Here is a 16,899-nt window from a genome sequence, read left to right as displayed (position 1 = left end):
CCATTGAAAGAAGGAAAGAGGTGGGCATCCTGGTCTGGTATATCCCACCCCCAGTCCATTCCCTCATGCCTAACAGTGATGCCTCCCTGGCCAGGTATATAGTCTGTATAACAAGGTCAAGTTACTAAGGCTGCCAGCCTCCCTCTCCTCAAGGCTCAGTGGGTAGGTTCTCTTTTCCCCTGACACAATCATTTGACCACCTTCTTTGTTCCCTCCATTGGCCTGGAGGACATTAAGGAAATGATAGCCAACAATGCCCATCCTTATTGAACACTGAATGTCTCTAATGAGAAAAGCTGTCCTCCAAAATAGAATGGCCTTGGACATTATTACTGCCTTGCAATGAGGCACCTGTACCATTATCCAGACAGAATGCTACATGTGCATACCCGATGAGTCTCTAATGTATCATTTTTATTAAATCAGATGAAGGCACATGTAAATGCCCTGAGTGATCCAACCCCCAGCCCAGGGGACTTAATAAATCAGTGGCTTGGAACATGGGGCTTTTGGTGGAAAAGTTAGCACTGATTTTGGTCATTATCTTAATTTGGGTTTTCTCTTTTATGTGCCTGTGTAATTGCTGTGGCATCTGCCTTCACTGCAGCCAGTTAGCTGTCAAAGAGGCTACCACCATGCAAAGGAAAGTCCTTGCTGACTACTACTCAGGGCACATTGTGGAAGAAGGGACATGTGAGATTGTAGGAGCTGGAGGTAAAGGCTAGAGTGTTGGGGAAGGTCATCAGGAGGATATGACTGCCAGCTGACCTGTGAGCTCGACCTAGGCAATCACAGGTTCCTTACCCACTCCCCTGTCCTTGGAATGTAGCTTCTACTTGTCTTACCCACTCCAAAAAGCTATTCTTAGGACACTGCTGTGAGATGGTAGTGTGTTGCTGAGACTATTGGATGATATACGTGACTAGACCCAGTGAAGGCCCTTGCATAAACTCTTATGTTTAGTGGGCAGGCACAGAGATCTACTTGTCTTGCGGCTGCCTAAGATAAGCCTCAGGTAAATTCCCTTGCTGCTTGAACTTGCCACCTACCAGTCTGAAGTGGTCTGCCTCTTTCTTCAGGCTCCCCTTGCCTTGCATGTACAGGGACCAGTTTGCAACACAGCAGTTCTTTTGCAATAATTCTGGATTACATGTTCTGTAATAAGGTTAATCAGGCAAATGGGATAGATGTCTAATTGCTAGGAGCTATACTCTCTAATCCTGTAATCCTCCATTATTTAGGAATTTATCCTAAATAATTCAGAAAGAGAAAAATAAGTTATAATTATTTATCATACTGTTAATGATAAGCAAAAACAGTGGGGAATCTAAACAGAAATAAGATGGTTAAGAAGTTTCCTCAGTGGTATATCATGAAGCATTAAATGATAATAATGTAGATTGTGAGTCAACATAAAGATATTTTAATTGATATATATATATATATATGTAGAGAGAGAGAGAAAGTGTACACATGAGTGAGCTCATGGAGGGAGGGGCAGAGGAAGAGAGAGAAAGAGAGAGAGTCTCTATGCAGGCTCTACGCTCAACTCCGAGCCACACACAGGGCGGATACAAGCAAGAGTAAGAGCCTATATCTCAGGAGCTCCTACTAGAAAACCACAGGTACAGAAAAGACATAGGAGGGAGGAAATAAACTTTCTGATCCTAGAAGAGTCAGGAGATTATGACTGAATTCCTCTAAGTCAGAATCTGGCTCAGGTGAAAGGATCAACAGCACCGCTAGGCCTTGGTTGGACTAGGGTAACTGGTTTTCCTCCCTGCAGGAGGGCCACCCCATGGAGACTGCAGCTCCTCAGGAGAAACAGGGTGGGGCCAGAAAGGGGGTCACTCCCTCACCTATCACACACATTGGTGAGGCACCTGAGCTAAACCAGTCGTAGACAAGCTGCTTCTGGGTCTGGGTTTGTATCCAGTAGAACACCTCCATTGCTGGGATCTATGAAGAGTCAGCACTTGACACAAGGGTTTGTAGAAAGAAAGAAAAGAATAACAACTGCAAAAATAAATAAAAGAGTCAGGGAAAGCTAAAGAAGAGAGGAAATATTTGAGATAGGCTGTAAGATTTATCAGATGAATAAATTGGTAATGTAGTTAGTATGTGTTAAATGTTTACTATATGCACATACTTTGCTAAGCACTTTTCATTATCTCATTAGTTCCTCTCAACACTATGTGGTAGATGCATGCACCATTGTAAAAATGAGTAAACGAGTTTAAAGTGGCTAGGTAACATGCTGAAGGTTGGTGAATCAGCACCAGAATCAGCACATGAACCCATGTCGTCTGTCTTCTAACATCCATGTTCAAAGTCACTATACTTCACAATGACGTCCAATTGTGAGGAAAGTGTACCTATGGAGGTATTAATACTACTTTAAGAGAAATAGTTTTATTGGAGTAAGAGGATTTTCTCTTGATTTCTTGCTAATGTTATTTTAACATTCAAGAATTCTTGCCATCAGCTACAACATCTATTGCTTATTGCTTTGAGAGACCTTCAAGAGAAGGAGCTAGGTGCAGATATTTCTTTATCCTCACTGAGGTGGTAAGATATGACAAGGTAGACAGTATAGGAAGCAGTATAGGAAAAATGGGATATGATTTGGAAAGTGGGTGGTTTAGAGTGGCAGCTTTTGATTCTCTTAGGTCAACAATGTCGACTTCTTTGTATCTACACTGTGGGAATTCCTCCTCCCTGTTTTATTATTATGTGAAAATTTGAGGATTAGTGCAATTTCAACCATATTAATGGGAGTTTAATTTTTGTCAGGGTAAAATTATACTGAGTTTCTTGTTCTAAAATCAAAAGCAGTAGAAGAGCTCTCAGTGGCTGTTATGTTGCAGATATTTAGTAACGCTAAATTACTAAATGCTAAATGGTACTCAAGGTATTTCTGGGGCGATGAAATCTTTCCTGTCAACATTCATCTGAGTCTTTTTGTATTTATTTATTTATTTATTTATTTATTCATTCATTCATTCATTCATTCATTCATTTATTCATTTATTCATTTATTTATTTATTTAGGAGAAGGAGGAGGATGGAGCAGAGGAAGAGGGAGGGAGAGAGAGCCTTTAGCAGACTTCACACCTAGTGTGGAGCTTGAAGTGGGGCTGGACCTCACAACCCTAAGATTGTGACCTGAGCTGAAATTAAGAGTCAGACACTTAACTGACTGAGCTACCCAGGTGCCCCATCATCTGAGTCTTTTTTTTTTTTTTAAGGTTTTATTTTTATTTTTATTTTATTTTTTTTTTTTTATTTTTTTTTTAGGTTTTATTTATTTATTCATGAGACACACACAGAGAGAGGCAGACACATGAGCAGAAGAGAAGCAGGCTCCCTGCGGGCAGCCCGATATAGGACTCAATCCCAAGAATCTGGGATCACATCTTGAGCAAAGGCAAGTGCTTAACCACTGAGCCACCCAGGCATCCCTCATCTGAGTCTTTAAAAAAAGGCTCTGTATTTGACATTCTCCATCACGGAAAGCTACTTATGACCCAGGAGGTGATGGAATATGACATCATTATGAATAATCAAAGGAACAAAACTCATGCAACAAGAGGATTTTGTTAAGTCCATTCACTTTTCTGTTCATAGGTTTTGTTGAAAACTATAAGTTGGCATTTTAGAGATGAAGAAAAATTAGTGTACTATACACATAGAAATTGGCATATTCTTATTCCCAGCATCTGGAACAGTCTTGTACATAGGTGCTCAGTAAGTCATTTCTTGAAAGAATGCATTAAACAAGATGTGAAGATTTTTGTTTCCTCTTAATGCTACTGTGCCATTCTCATGTAAGAATAGTAAGAGGTGGCATACCAAGCTTTCCTTTTCTGATGCTGCAATGTCAAAAGATTTTACGGGGCACCTGGGTGGCTCAGTAGTTGAGTGTCTGCCTGCTTTTCCCCCTGCCTATGTCTCTGCCTCTCTCAGTGTGTTTCTCATGAATAAATAAAATCTTAAAAAAAAAAAAAGATTTTACAAAACTCCCTTAGCTCTTAAACTTGATTCTCCTAGAAAAGCAAAAGAACTAGAATAGCTAAACCAATTTTAAAAAAGAAGAATAAAGTTAGAGATATCACATTACCCTGTTTTAAGACTTACTATCTAGCTATAGTAATCAAGTTAGTGGTATCATTGGAGGGAGAGAAAAATAGGTCAGTGGCATAGAGTCCAGAAATCAACTCACACACGTATGGGCAACTGATTTTCACATAGGTACAAAAGCAATTTAATGAAGAGATGGTAGTCTTCAACAAATGATGTTGGAACAATTGGACATTTATAGGCAAAAAAAAGAATCTTCATCTAAATCTTACACTTTGTTTTTTTTTTTTTTAAAGATTTTATTTATTTATTCATGAGAGACACACACACACAGAGAGGCAGAGACACAGGCAGAGGGAGAAGCAGGCGCCATGCAGGGAGCCTGATGTGGTACTCGATCCCGGGTCTCCAGGATCATGCCTGAGCTGAAGGCGGCGCTAAACCGATGAGCCACTGGGGCTGCCCTAAATCTTACACTTTGTATAAGAATTAACTCAAGGTGAAATATTGCTCTAAGTGTAAAAATTGTAAAACTTTTGGAAGAAAACATACAAGAAAATATTCATGACCTAGGGCTAGATGAAGCATTTGTAGACATAACATTAAAAAGCACAATCCATAAAACCAAATCAACAAATTAAACTTGATCAAAATTTAAAACTTGTGCTCTGAAAAAAAATAAATAAATAAAAAATAAAACTCGTGCTCTGTAAATTAAGAAAGAAAATATATGCGAATCATCTAACAAAAGACTTGAGTCCATAGTAGATAAAAAATTCTCTAAACTCAACACGATGAACCATCCCACTTAGACAATGGGCAAAAGATGTAAACAGATACTTCACCAAAAAAAGAAGTATAGGTGGCAGATAAGCACAGGAAAAGATGTTTCACATCATTAACCATTAAGATAGTGCAAATCAAAATCAAAATGAGATATCGAATCATGCCTAAATGAGTGGCTAAAATAAAAAAAAATAATGATAATACCAGGTGATGGTGAGGATGTGGAGAAACTGGATCTCTCATACATTGTGAGTGGGAATGTAAAATGATTCTGCAATAAAGTAATTTCAGTGACGACTATGTTTGAATCACAGGTAATGTCAAGCTGCTTTATATGCTTCTTATACTTTCAAAGTTAAAATAAGAAATGAGATCTCCATTCCCATACAGATAGGTAGTGGCTATATTTGCCAAGTTTAAGTTACGGTTCTGGCAGTGTGTTTAGACCCTCAATAAAAGACAAAGGAAATTTCCATATTTCAAGATCCATTTACGTTAGAGATAGTGACGATGGTTGTCCAACATTCTCAATATAATTAATGCCCCTGCACTGTACACTTAAAAGTGGTCAAAATGGCAGTTTTCATATATGTTTTACCACAATAAACAAATCCATTTAATGATGTCTTTTAGAAACTTCTACCTTTCAATTGGAAGTGATTAATCTGAATATAATGACATAATAAAAGCAAATGTCAAGAGAAAAGTCTAATAGAATTCTCTTATGCCTTCCAAAAGATAAATATGCTCAACTAAAATCATGTACTCGTGGATTGATGTTCAGTATTTAGCAGTACCTGTCTCTGTGAAAAGACATTTTCAAAGATGAAATTGTAAAATCTTATTACAAATCAGCCATTAAGAGATGAAAGTTTTGATCGATTTTAATTCTAGGGAAAACTATTTTAAACCCCAGTTAAGTGAAATATTAGTCCTCCATTCTTCTCATTAGTAGATCTGTATTACCAAAAATTTTTCAATTATTACTGTATTTTGAATTTTGTCAAACATTTTGTGGAAATTTCTTTTCCTTTGTAATATAAATACCTACATAATGCCCTTGATTTTGCCTCTTGGCCCACAAAGCCTAAAATATTTACTATCTATCTGGTCCTTTACAGAAAATTTTGCTGACCCCTAGTTTAGAGCATTGATTTTTCACTTTCTCTTCATTTCTAATATATTATTTTGAAGAGTTCACATCTGTACTGTGTTCTGCGTTAGTTTTATCCCACAAATTCTGATGTGCTATAATTTCTTACCATTTAGTTCAAGATATTTACTAATTTCCAATTGACATCTTCTTTAACTCATGTTATTTAGAGATTTTATATATTTATTTGAGAGAGTGAACAAGAGAGAGAGAAGGAGCAGGGGGAGGGGCAGAGAGAGAAGCAGACTCCTGGCTGCCCAGGACCCCAGGTTTATGTCCTGAGCCAAAGGCAGACACTTAACTGACTGAGCCACTCAAGCGCCCCTAACTCATGTTGTTTAGAAGTGTGTTGCAAAACTTTTTTTTTTTTTTTTAAAGAGAGTGTGCAAGCAGGGGGAGGGACAGAAGAAGAGGAATAGAGAGATTTGCAAGCAGACTGCCTGCAGAGCGTGGGGCCTGTTGGAGGGCTTGATTCCCAGAGATCATGACCTGAGCAGAAATGAAGAGCCCGTTGCCAAACTGCCTGAGCCAAAAAGGCACCCCTACATAATTTCTAAATATTTGGAGATCTTTTTGATATCCTTACAACATTCTGTACCTACTCTGTACATATTCCCAGTTTCTATTTCCTTATAATAGGTATGTTTGTATTTTTAGTGTATCTTTCTCCTTTCTTAATCCAATGATTTTCTTCTCCTTGTGGTTATAGGCAGCTTAAAGGTTCAAAAAACAACCAACCAGGGCAGCCCCAGTGGCACAGTGGTTTAGCGCTGCCTGCGGCCCAGGGTGTGATCCTGGAGACCCTGGATCGAATCCCACGTCAGGCTCTCTCCATGGAGCCTGCTTCTCCCTCTGCCTGTGTCTCTGCCTCTCATTCTCTCTCTGTGTCTCTATGAATAAATAAATAAAATATTAAAAAAAAAAAAACAACCAAACAGACAAAACCAAAAAAGAAAAAAATCTACCTTTGTTGTATTCTTGACTCTCAGCAACCTTTAGTTCATTGTTAGGTACCACAGTCCCTAACCACGAAATAAGTGTTCACCTTATGCCTAAGGACTTTATGTAAGAGTTAATTCTTGATATTGACTTTTTTGTTGTTGTTGTTATGGTGTGTTGTTATTCTCTTGAACTGTCTACCTTGCCTTTGTCAGAAGGACAAAAATGTGTTTCCCAGTTGCCAAGGCTGTGTACTTTACTGATACTAAGCAATACCTTATCTTAAGATGCATAACTGTCTTATGAACTAAAGCTGCTGTGTTTGAGGAGAGAGCCACCTAGACATATAGGTACCTCCATGAATAAATGCATTTCTGCTAATATTTGAGTGGCCTCTGCTCTGTGTGGAAAAGAGGTGGTGCATAAAAACAGAGACTTTGCCTGTGTAAGACACAGTGTGGAAAGGGCTGCACCATTTAACTTTTTCTTGATTTGAGGACTTGTTCTTTCTTGCTATTTCCAGTCATTGCTGGAAATATTTGTGATAATGTGAGAAAAATGATGGCGTACTTATAATCCTTATCTGAGGAAAACAATGCTTCTGCTTCCGCAACAAGAAGGGGTAAACTTTGAGTACTTTTAGAGTAAACAAGGGGAGAAGTGTTCAGATTCTTGGCCCACCCTCTTCTGCTTCAGTTAGAGTTTGGGTTATATGTATTTTTGTTAATGTGATTTATTGGTATTTTAAGCTTTATGGTAAATATGGTTAACTTCGTATTTCAGGTCATGAGACCCTCTGCTTCATGGAGCAGACATCTAACTGTTGGAGCTCTTTAGCTGTGCAGCCAGGGTGTGGGCCCCTATTCTGCTGTCCCTGTTGCTGATAAGGAAGAGAGAGGGGAGATATGTGTTCATACTGGCTTTTCTCTGTGACAGAGCTGTTTAATTGGGGGGTGATTGTGAAGTTTTTGTCATAGAAAATGGGCAATAGAATTTGCAGTTAGTGAAATGATTGACTCTCACTCCACATTGGGAAATGAAAGATAAAACACATTGGTGATAAAAACATAAGTTTTAGAATGTACAACACAAAGAGTGAATCTCAATGTAAACTGTAGTTTTAGTCAATAGTAACATATCAATATTGGTTTATCAGTTGTAACAAATGTACCACCCTCATGCAAGATGTCACTAATGGGGGGGAAGAGACGGGGAGATGAGGAGGTCTATGGAAGCTCTCTATACATTTTGTTCAATTTTTCTGAACCTAAAAGTGCTCAAGAATTGAAAAGTTTTAAGGGGATCCCTGGGTGGCTCAGTGGTTTAGCGCCTGCCTTTGGCCCAGAGTGCGATCCTGGAGTCCTGGGATCGAGTCCCACGTCAGGCTCCCGGCATGGAGCCTGCTTCTCCCTCCTCCTGTGTCTCTGCCTCTCTCTGTCTCTCTGTCTCTGATAAATAAATAAATCTTTAAAAAAAAAAAAAAAAAAAAGAAAAGTTTTAAGTAAGTGGTTAAATGTTCCTTAGTAAGTTCTTAGCATATGAATTCATGTTTAACCCTGACCCTTGGGATTTCTCAGATGAGGGGAATCTGGTTTGCAGTTTGAAACTGTTACGTCAGGTAGATTTGCCCCTCTGTTCCTCTAACGTTCATTAACAGTGCTTTTTTGCCCCCTCTCTCTATCTTTTGCCTTCGCTATCTGTTGAAACAGTTGGAATGCCAAGATGCCTTGGAAACAGCAGCCCGAGCTGAGGGCCTTTCTCTGGATGCCTCCATGCATTCTCAGCTCAGAATCCTGGATGAGGAACATCCCAAGGGAAAGTACCATCATAGCTTAAGTGCTCTGAAGCCCATCCGGACCACTTCCAAGTAAGAGACTCTGCCGGTTAATGATTTGCTGTGAAGCATCAAAAGCATCTTTGAAAATTTGGGCTAGGATTCGACTACTGGGGAAGACCTGTTTTTAGTCAGGAACTCTGTTTAATAAACAGTGTATTATAAATGCTGGCTAGCCTCTCTCAGTCATTGACAATTTCGTGCTTTGGGTTTTCTCTCCTTAGACACCAGCACCCAGTGGACAATGCTGGGCTCTTCTCCTGCATGACATTTTCTTGGCTTTCTCCTCTGGCCCGCATGGCCCACAGGAAGGGGGAGCTCTCAATGGAGGATGTGTGGTCTTTGTCCAAGCACGAGTCTTCTGACGTGAACTGCAGAAGGTAGGCGTCTCTGGTCCACCCTCGTCTCCCACATACCGGGTGTATAGGGCCTGAGCTAGCAGGGGGAGTCCAGCAGTGTGACGCCCTCAGCTCTGTGTTCTTTTAGGATCTGAGCTGTCCTGTGGAGGGAGGGTAGCCTGGGGATGACTTTCTCTTTGCTCTTCTGCTTTATCTCCTATTTCACCTTTAATCCTGTTTTAACCACGGGCTTTCTCTCTCTCTCTCAGCCCTGCTTCTCTTCCTGAGTCTACAGGGAAATTATGTTGCTGCCTTGTGACAGAATGCATTTTTGTGGTAGCTGATTATCATGATTAAAATTTAGTTTGCAACTTTGCAGTTGACCATAGGATCCTTCAGAAAGAGTTGGGGACCCTTGAGAAAGGAAGTTCTTAGCCATAAATGAATTCTATTCAGGGATAATTTTTTTGGGTGGAAGGAAGGACTTTTGTTCTCATCATTTCCTGTCTCCTGAGAGGCTCCTGAGGGTAAATATGTAGTTGCCCAGGAAGGATATTTTTCCCCAGAAGGTGAAGTCTGTGTACATAGTTCATTAGTTCAAAGAAGAGGCTGGTGTGAGTGGTGTCAAAGCCTGGAGACAAAAAGCAATGGAAAGAGGGAAACTAGGGTGTCTGATCACCTGGGGAGATGTGTAACAGAGGACATGTGCCCTTGTTAAGACTAGAGAGACTGTGGCAAGAAGAGCTGAATGAAGTTGGGCCAGACGCTGCTTCCCTCCGAAGGGTTGTGTGGATCTTCTGCCGTACAAGGCTCATCCTCTCCATCGTGTGCCTGATGATCACGCAGCTGGCTGGCTTCAGTGGACCAGTAAGTTCTAACCATCCCTTCTGACAGTCTCCAGGGGCCCGGCCATGGCCAGCTCTAACACTCTTATTCTGTTGCAGGGGTTGTGCTCACCGTTGGGCTAGTTAGCAGCCTTAGAGATGCCTCTAGGTCTGTTGGAAGGGAACCATTGATTTTGGAATGAATGGTAGCTGGTCAGCAGCTGAAAGCATGAGCGGCCGTGTTGCCAGAGAAGAGCTGGAACTGGCTTGCTTTCCTGGGGCGGGTGAAGATGAATGATTCTGGCTCCGCGCAGGACTGTGCTTCTTTGCTGTGTGTTGACATGAAACGACAGTCTTGGTTTGGGAAGATGTGTCTTGTGGTGCTGTGAGTGGGCGAGAGCAGTGTTGTGTGGCATAGGCTGCTGAGCTAGTGCTGGTGACACACTGAATGCCTGGAGGCAGAGTTGTCAGGTGTTTGGTGGTTCTGTGGCCAATGAGCCCGAAGAAACTAGATGAGTGTTGAGGTTTTTAGAGTCCAACCTGGAGTCTATTTTAAGTTTTGGTTTATAGTGTAAACTGTGTGGCAGGTGTCGGGGTGGCAGCCGTGGTTTTTTCCTAGCGTGTACTGAAGCAGAGTAGGCAAGAGAGTGATGTTCACACTGTTTTCTGGACACCTGTTTCTTACACCTGCTGTGCTGCTTTACACTTGAGACTTTGATTAAATCTATTTTCTACATATTTGCCTTGAGGCATCGGAGCAGTAGTACTACTTATACTGTGCATTTTCCGTGTGTGGGTAAGCTGGAGGTTCATGGTTTTGGTAAGTATATGCCTAAGATGCATGGTGATTAGGTAAAACTAATTTGCAGTTTTTTGTTTTTTTTTGTTGTTGTTGTTTGTTTGTTTTTTGTTTTTTAAATGTTTGATGCCTTTAAAAGTTCTGATCTCTTTTCTCAAGCAGAGAACACTACTTTTCTGGTATTAGGTTTCTATATTAATTGACCAACTAACACACTTTTGTATAAGTTTTAAGTAAGAGAGACCATGTGAGTGAATATTATGTTACTGACCAAAATGGCAAACATTTTCATAGGACCAGCTTCCCCCAAGAAGAGCTTCTGTCATTGTTTCACTACAGGGCTGGTGGCTGCTCTGAATCTTCTGTAGAATTCTTTGAACTGGGTAGCACAATATGTAGGCTTTCTTGATTCCATTTGGCCAGTGCAAGAAGTTCATTGGCTCCCCCCATGCCAAAAAAAGAAAAAAAGAAAAAGAAAAACCAACAAAAAACAAAACCAAAAAGGGAAGAAATTCCAAAGATTGTTGAGATTTTAATTTTTTATTTGGGAATAAAACGTACCTATGCATTTTCAGTTTGGGGGCCTACAGTCACTCCCTGGAGCATCTGCATATTCCTTTTTCTCTCTTTTAAGCTACAGCATACTGGAATGCTTACTCTAGTAAACTCTTCTAGATGCCAGGGAAACACTGAGAGCCTTCCTTTAATAGGAAAACAGCAACACATTTTTCCTTCTCTCCACCCTGTTGGAGAAGAGCAACTTAAGGCCTGTGTTATTTCATGGGATGCCATCCTCGAACAATTGAGAAAGCAATGGTCCCATCCATAGTCTCTCTAAATGATAGAAAGATTTAAAACTATAAGCAAAGCAAGCTTCTTTTTCTTCTTCTTCTTCTTCTTTTTTTTTTTTTTTTTTTGGAGTACCAATTCTAATAAATTTCTCTTTAATTGGAAATTAAAGAATCAGCCTGGTTTTGAGATTCATGCTAGCAATGAGCGTACCTTCTGTTCTGTGGATTTAAATCCTTTCAAAGGACATCCATTTTAGATTTCTGCACATTTTCCAATATGGCACAACTTTCCAACTGGCTTAGTCTGTCCTTACAGAAATCCATGTAAAGAACTTACTCTCCAAATACGGGGATAGTTCTTCTTTTCTCCCCTCAGACATCGCTGAACCTTGATAGCCATATGCAGTATATATGAAACCACCAAGTTAGTGTGTATGTATGTTTTTTAACTGGCCAGACATCTGTACATCAAGATGATCCGAGGTTTTAGTGATGCCAGTGGACCAGAGCTCTGTGCAGTGTCCAGAGGTCACAATAGTGTTAATGGAGTTCCAGAATGTATAAGGGTATGGTCCTGACCTAACATGAAGAGTGGCCAGACTTGCTAAAGTTACAGAGATGATATGTGGCCTTCTTGGATTTAAACAGTTTAAAAAGACCAGGCCTGACCTCTGATTTTTGTGTAAAGAATTAGCATCCACCCTGTAGATCTGCAAGAGAAGGCTACCTCCTGCAGTGCTATATCTTGGTGAATGCTAACTCTGCTCAAGGGCCTTTTGGGGAAAGAGCAGTGAATAGCCTCTAGAGAGGTAAGTTTTCCACCTTCCCAACCTCTCCCCAGCTGCAGCTTGCTTGGTGCTGTCAGGATCTGGATTTGGGGGGAGTCTCTCTGTAGTGGAACCAGTGACAGAAGCTGTTCTTTAGAATTTTCAGGATGGCTGTATTCTGCGGTCAGAATGAGAGAGTCAAGCTGAGCAGAATCTCTCGCCAAGAGTTCAGGTAAGGTAATGTTTATTCACTGGGAATGCTTTCCACAGCCAGACAGCTATGCTGACAATCTCGAGTTTTCTCCCAGTTTGTTTACATTTAAATGCTAAGTTTGTAACTTTTTAAAGCTAAATTTTGCTTGGATTTTTCATGAGAACCTTTTTTTCTTTATTCCATACAAAATGGTTTGAAATGTAATTGTTTCTTTAAAAAAAAAACAAAAACCCTCTGTGTTGGAAATTTTTTAATCTGCTGTTTCCTCTTCCCCTCCCCCACCCCTGAAAGTTTTACATAATGTAAGCCTTCGTTATTATGTCTTTTTACCTTCCCTCCGGGCTCCCCACCTCTGGGAGGTACTAATGCTATTACCCAGTGCTGAAAAATGGCACTGTAAAGGTATGGGAAGGAAGGAACCCCAAACTACAACCTGCTGTCCTTTCACGCCTTCCTCTGGAGACTGTTCCATCAGTGCCGAGGTGTGTGAGAAAATGCTTTACGGCACCGCCATCTTACTGAGTTGCTTCACGTGAGGAAAAATGGGGTCTTGACCTTGCCACTCAGTGACTCAGTTCCACATTTTGGATTGCATACTGGAAAAGAAGCCAATCTTCTTGCTAGTAAACCAACAACCCAGCTGTATGCAGTGGTGACCCAAACAGTGGATATAAACCTAAAAATCTGAGGGAGGGGAGAGGTGGAATACAATAGTTCTCGGAATCTGAAACCTCCTATTTATTTGATCAGGTTACTTAACCGACGCTTGACAGAAATCTGATTGGTGGGGATCTCTTAGGATCTAGCGGACATCTGGTATTAATTTCCTTTCAGGAAAAAATGAGAAATGCCAGTTAGCCCAGAGAGCGTCTGGGTTCTGGAATTCAGCATTAGCCGCCTCAGGACAATTGTGTCTGGCCTCCATTTTTGTCTGTCACTCAGAGCTGGCTTCCACCTACAGTACCCTGTGCTATGAGGATCCGGGGTAGTTGGGTGGATGGGTTCCTCGTTTTTTTTTTTTTTTTTTTTATTCCTTCCTTCAGGGTGGGGGATCGCTTTGGCTTTCTTTTGTTGTGGCTTGTTTTTATTTCATTTTCGGCAAGATCAATTTTAGCTGCAAGGACTTGAAAAAAGACTCTTGAAGGATGCCGCCAGTTTTTCCTTGAGGCCTAGATTTTTGTATTCTGTCCTGAACAGAAGTCACTCGTCATACAGCCTGCTGAACCAGTAGCACCCAGTGATTTTAAGCAGAGTTACCGCTTTGGGGAGTTTTTAGTTTTGCTTTGTTTTTTAATTCTCTTTCCTTAAGCAGCAAGGTCTTATTCCTGGAGAATCTACTCCATTGCAGACTCACTGCAGCTTCAGGAGCCTTAATCGATTAAGTGCTGTCAGCTTGATGTACTACTCCGGACTCTGGAAACAGATATCGGTTCTATTCTGTATTTCCACTATGTGTAGCTAAAACGACAGTCGGAGGCCAGATGACCTGTTAGATGGCTAGCCTTGTAAAATTCGACTCTGTATGTTCCCATGTATGTTACCGCAATGCTCCTCCTGTTGTACAGTGTCTGTGAGATGCTCTTTGAAGATGGTACTTTTATTTTTTTTTCATTTTCAATAAAAGTACATTACCTCCCACTTCCTGGTATTTAATCCTGTTGCTGAATGTGCCTTGTGTGAGTGTGTGCTCCGGCGTTGCAGGACCTCAGAGCTGGAGGTGGCACTCGGTGGTTCTTGGGGGCTGGCTGCCTTCCCTCACTGCAGGTGGTGTTAGACATATGCTACCTGAGGTAACATGTTTTTGTTTTTGGGAGGGAGTGGGGAGCGGGGGAGGGCACACGGGTGGGTTTCTGGATTTTGGATAGTCTGCTTTGTTTGCTTTCTTCTGTACTATTAAACTGCCGATGTTTATTTTCAGGAATGTTTTGCAAATGCACTTCTCACTCTTCCCCAGTCCAACTGTAGGTACACTGTTCCTTTTTATCAAATAAGCACGTTTGAAACGATCCAAAAAAAAAAAAAGGTCTTAATTTCCTTTAAAGACATGTATCAATGTGTGGAGATACTGGAATAAGGTCCAATATATATTTTTTAATGACCGGTGTTTAGAATTAATTTCAGCTCTTGGACAGGTTTATGTTACATTAGAAAGAGTAACGGTTTTGGTGGTGTCCTTAAGGAAGAAAAACTCAGTTTAGGCCTACCTCCTGCGAAACGCCCTGAATAAATATCCGCAGGCATAGAGTCAGTCGTACCTGGTCCTTTAGGGTCTTCCTCTGCATATTGTATGTGCCACTGTACGGTGGAGCTGCTTTCTCTTTCTAACTTAACATAAAACTGTGGCGTGGTGTGTGGGTGCAGTGGAGATGTTGACAGCAGCATGTGTTTCTCCCTGTAGGCCTTCGTGGTGAAACACCTCTTGGAATACACCCAGGTCACAGATTCTAACCTCAAGTACAGCTTGCTGTTGGTCCTGGGCCTCCTCCTGACAGAAGTCGTGCGCTCTTGGTCACTGGCACTGACTTGGGCATTGAATTACCGAACTGGTGTCCGCTTGCGGGGGGCCATCCTCACCATGGCGTTTAAGAAGATCCTTAAGTTAAAGAACATTAAAGAGAAGTCTGTGGGTGAGGTGAGTAAAGGGTGTTTGCTTCAGAACAGAGAGAGCTCCCTGCTTGAGCTCTTCCTTTCTGTTGGATCTCTGCTTTGTCTTTCTTCTTCCTCCTGAGGCCAGTGGCCAGCATTCTTTCAGGGTCCTCTCATTGCCCTTTGTGTCTTATAGCTCATCAACCTGTGTTCCAACGACGGGCAGAGGATGTTCGAAGCAGCCGCAGTTGGCAGCTTATTGGCTGGAGGACCCATTGTTGCCATTTTAGGCATGATTTATAACGTAATTATTCTAGGACCAACAGGCTTCCTAGGATCAGCTGTTTTTATCCTCTTTTATCCAGCAATGGTGAGTAAGCCTCCTTGCTGTATTACAGCAGCTTCTCCTTACATGAGTTAACTTCCACTAGGTTTTATATAGTAGACATTGCTGAGGTATCACATCTCTGATTGGAAATTTCCTCAGAGCAGGTACCTGGTTTGGAAAAGTCTGAAAAGAGCTATACAGTATTCAGTCCATGTTGGCAGAATTTTGTCCTGAGAGGAAGGTGTCCTGTGAATAAAGGCCCAGACTCTCACTGAGACTTAAAAAGAGAGTCTGAGAGAAGGAGGAGGCCAGCAGGTGAACTCTGCCCTTGAGAACATGGGAGTGTCTGAGTCTGTCTCAATTTGATGCTAACTGATATGGCTCTTCTGCTTCCCTTTGGTAGCACTCAATATCCACAATTACTATGAGAACAAATACTTAACTTCCTTACAAAGATATAAGAATTTAAAAATATTTTATTATAATTTAATAGACCAATTTTACTAAAAGGCAGTACAACTACAGATACTCATTTTATTTATAATAATCTTGAGCAAATTTATTTCCCAGAAAGACTAGACAGTTCTTAAGTTTGAATAAACTCTGACTTGGCATGACCTCGCTTTTCCTTTCAGATGTTTGTGTCACGAATCACTGCATATTTCAGGAGAAAATGTGTGACTACCACAGATGAACGTGTCCAGAAGATGAATGAAGTTCTCACTTACATTAAATTTATTAAAATGTATGCCTGGGTCAAAGCATTTTCTCAAATTGTTCAAAGTGAGTTTACAGATTTCATATGTGCATGTGGTAGAAGAGCTTTATGTCTTTGCTTCCTGAGCATGTTAGCTGCTAGGAATCCTAATATCATAGGATCATAATATTTTACAGATATTATTATAATATCTTGTAATCTTTATATTGAAAGGGATATTAGAGACTTGAACTCATAATCTCATTTCACACAGGAGAAAACTAAGACCAGAAAATTGTGATTTTTCCCAAGATAACTACACTAGTTATAAGCAACACATTCAGTTTCAAAGCTCCCTATCTATACTGTCATCCTGCCCATAATTTTGTAGCCTGGCCATGAAGACATCATAGAAAACAATATCAAGTGGCTCCTGAGAGCTCCACCCTTTCCTCCCTGCCACAGGTATATGTGCATCACAGGTAGTAAGTGAAGTGTGAGATCCTGGAGGAGCGGAAGAAGTGCCACACTAGGGGTCAGAACAGCTGGACTCGGCCTAGCTCAGCTGCTCAGCCATTGGGGCTTTTGGCTTGTTTTTTATTTTTATCTTCGAACAATAGACTTATGTTGAGTAACAAGGCCTATCCTGGTTATCCTATCAGTAAATTCAACGTAGACATAAACATGTCTAATATGTAAATGCCACAATGATTGGAGGAGTAATTAGAGACTGGAACATTCAAAAAGGTCTCAACAAAAGTTA

General features: G+C 40.8%; 1 protein-coding gene across 5 annotated transcripts in view; it reads left to right on the top strand.

Annotated features, from left to right (window-relative positions):
* ABCC5 (ATP binding cassette subfamily C member 5) overlaps positions 1–16,899 on the top strand; it is a 90,575-nt gene that overhangs the window by 21,693 nt on the left and 51,983 nt on the right. For 2 of the 5 annotated variants that reach the window (XM_077879851.1, XM_077879852.1), the window contains exons 3-8: positions 8,668–8,825; positions 9,017–9,172; positions 9,850–9,997; positions 14,924–15,157; positions 15,308–15,481; positions 16,075–16,222. In XM_077879851.1, the coding sequence (XP_077735977.1) occupies positions 8,668–8,825; positions 9,017–9,172; positions 9,850–9,997; positions 14,924–15,157; positions 15,308–15,481; positions 16,075–16,222 (1,018 nt within the window). Of the gene's footprint in view, positions 1–8,667; positions 8,826–9,016; positions 9,173–9,849; positions 9,998–12,468; positions 14,164–14,923; positions 15,158–15,307; positions 15,482–16,074; positions 16,223–16,899 lie in introns of those variants that run through there. The other 3 variants (XM_077879855.1, XM_077879854.1, XM_077879853.1) reach the window with 3 other exon arrangements.

The sequence above is a fragment of the Canis aureus genome, chromosome 31 (assembly GCF_053574225.1).
Source record: "Canis aureus isolate CA01 chromosome 31, VMU_Caureus_v.1.0, whole genome shotgun sequence".
NCBI classification, from domain to species: Eukaryota; Metazoa; Chordata; class Mammalia; order Carnivora; family Canidae; genus Canis; species Canis aureus.
This window is presented reverse-complemented; position numbering and strand designations above follow the sequence as displayed.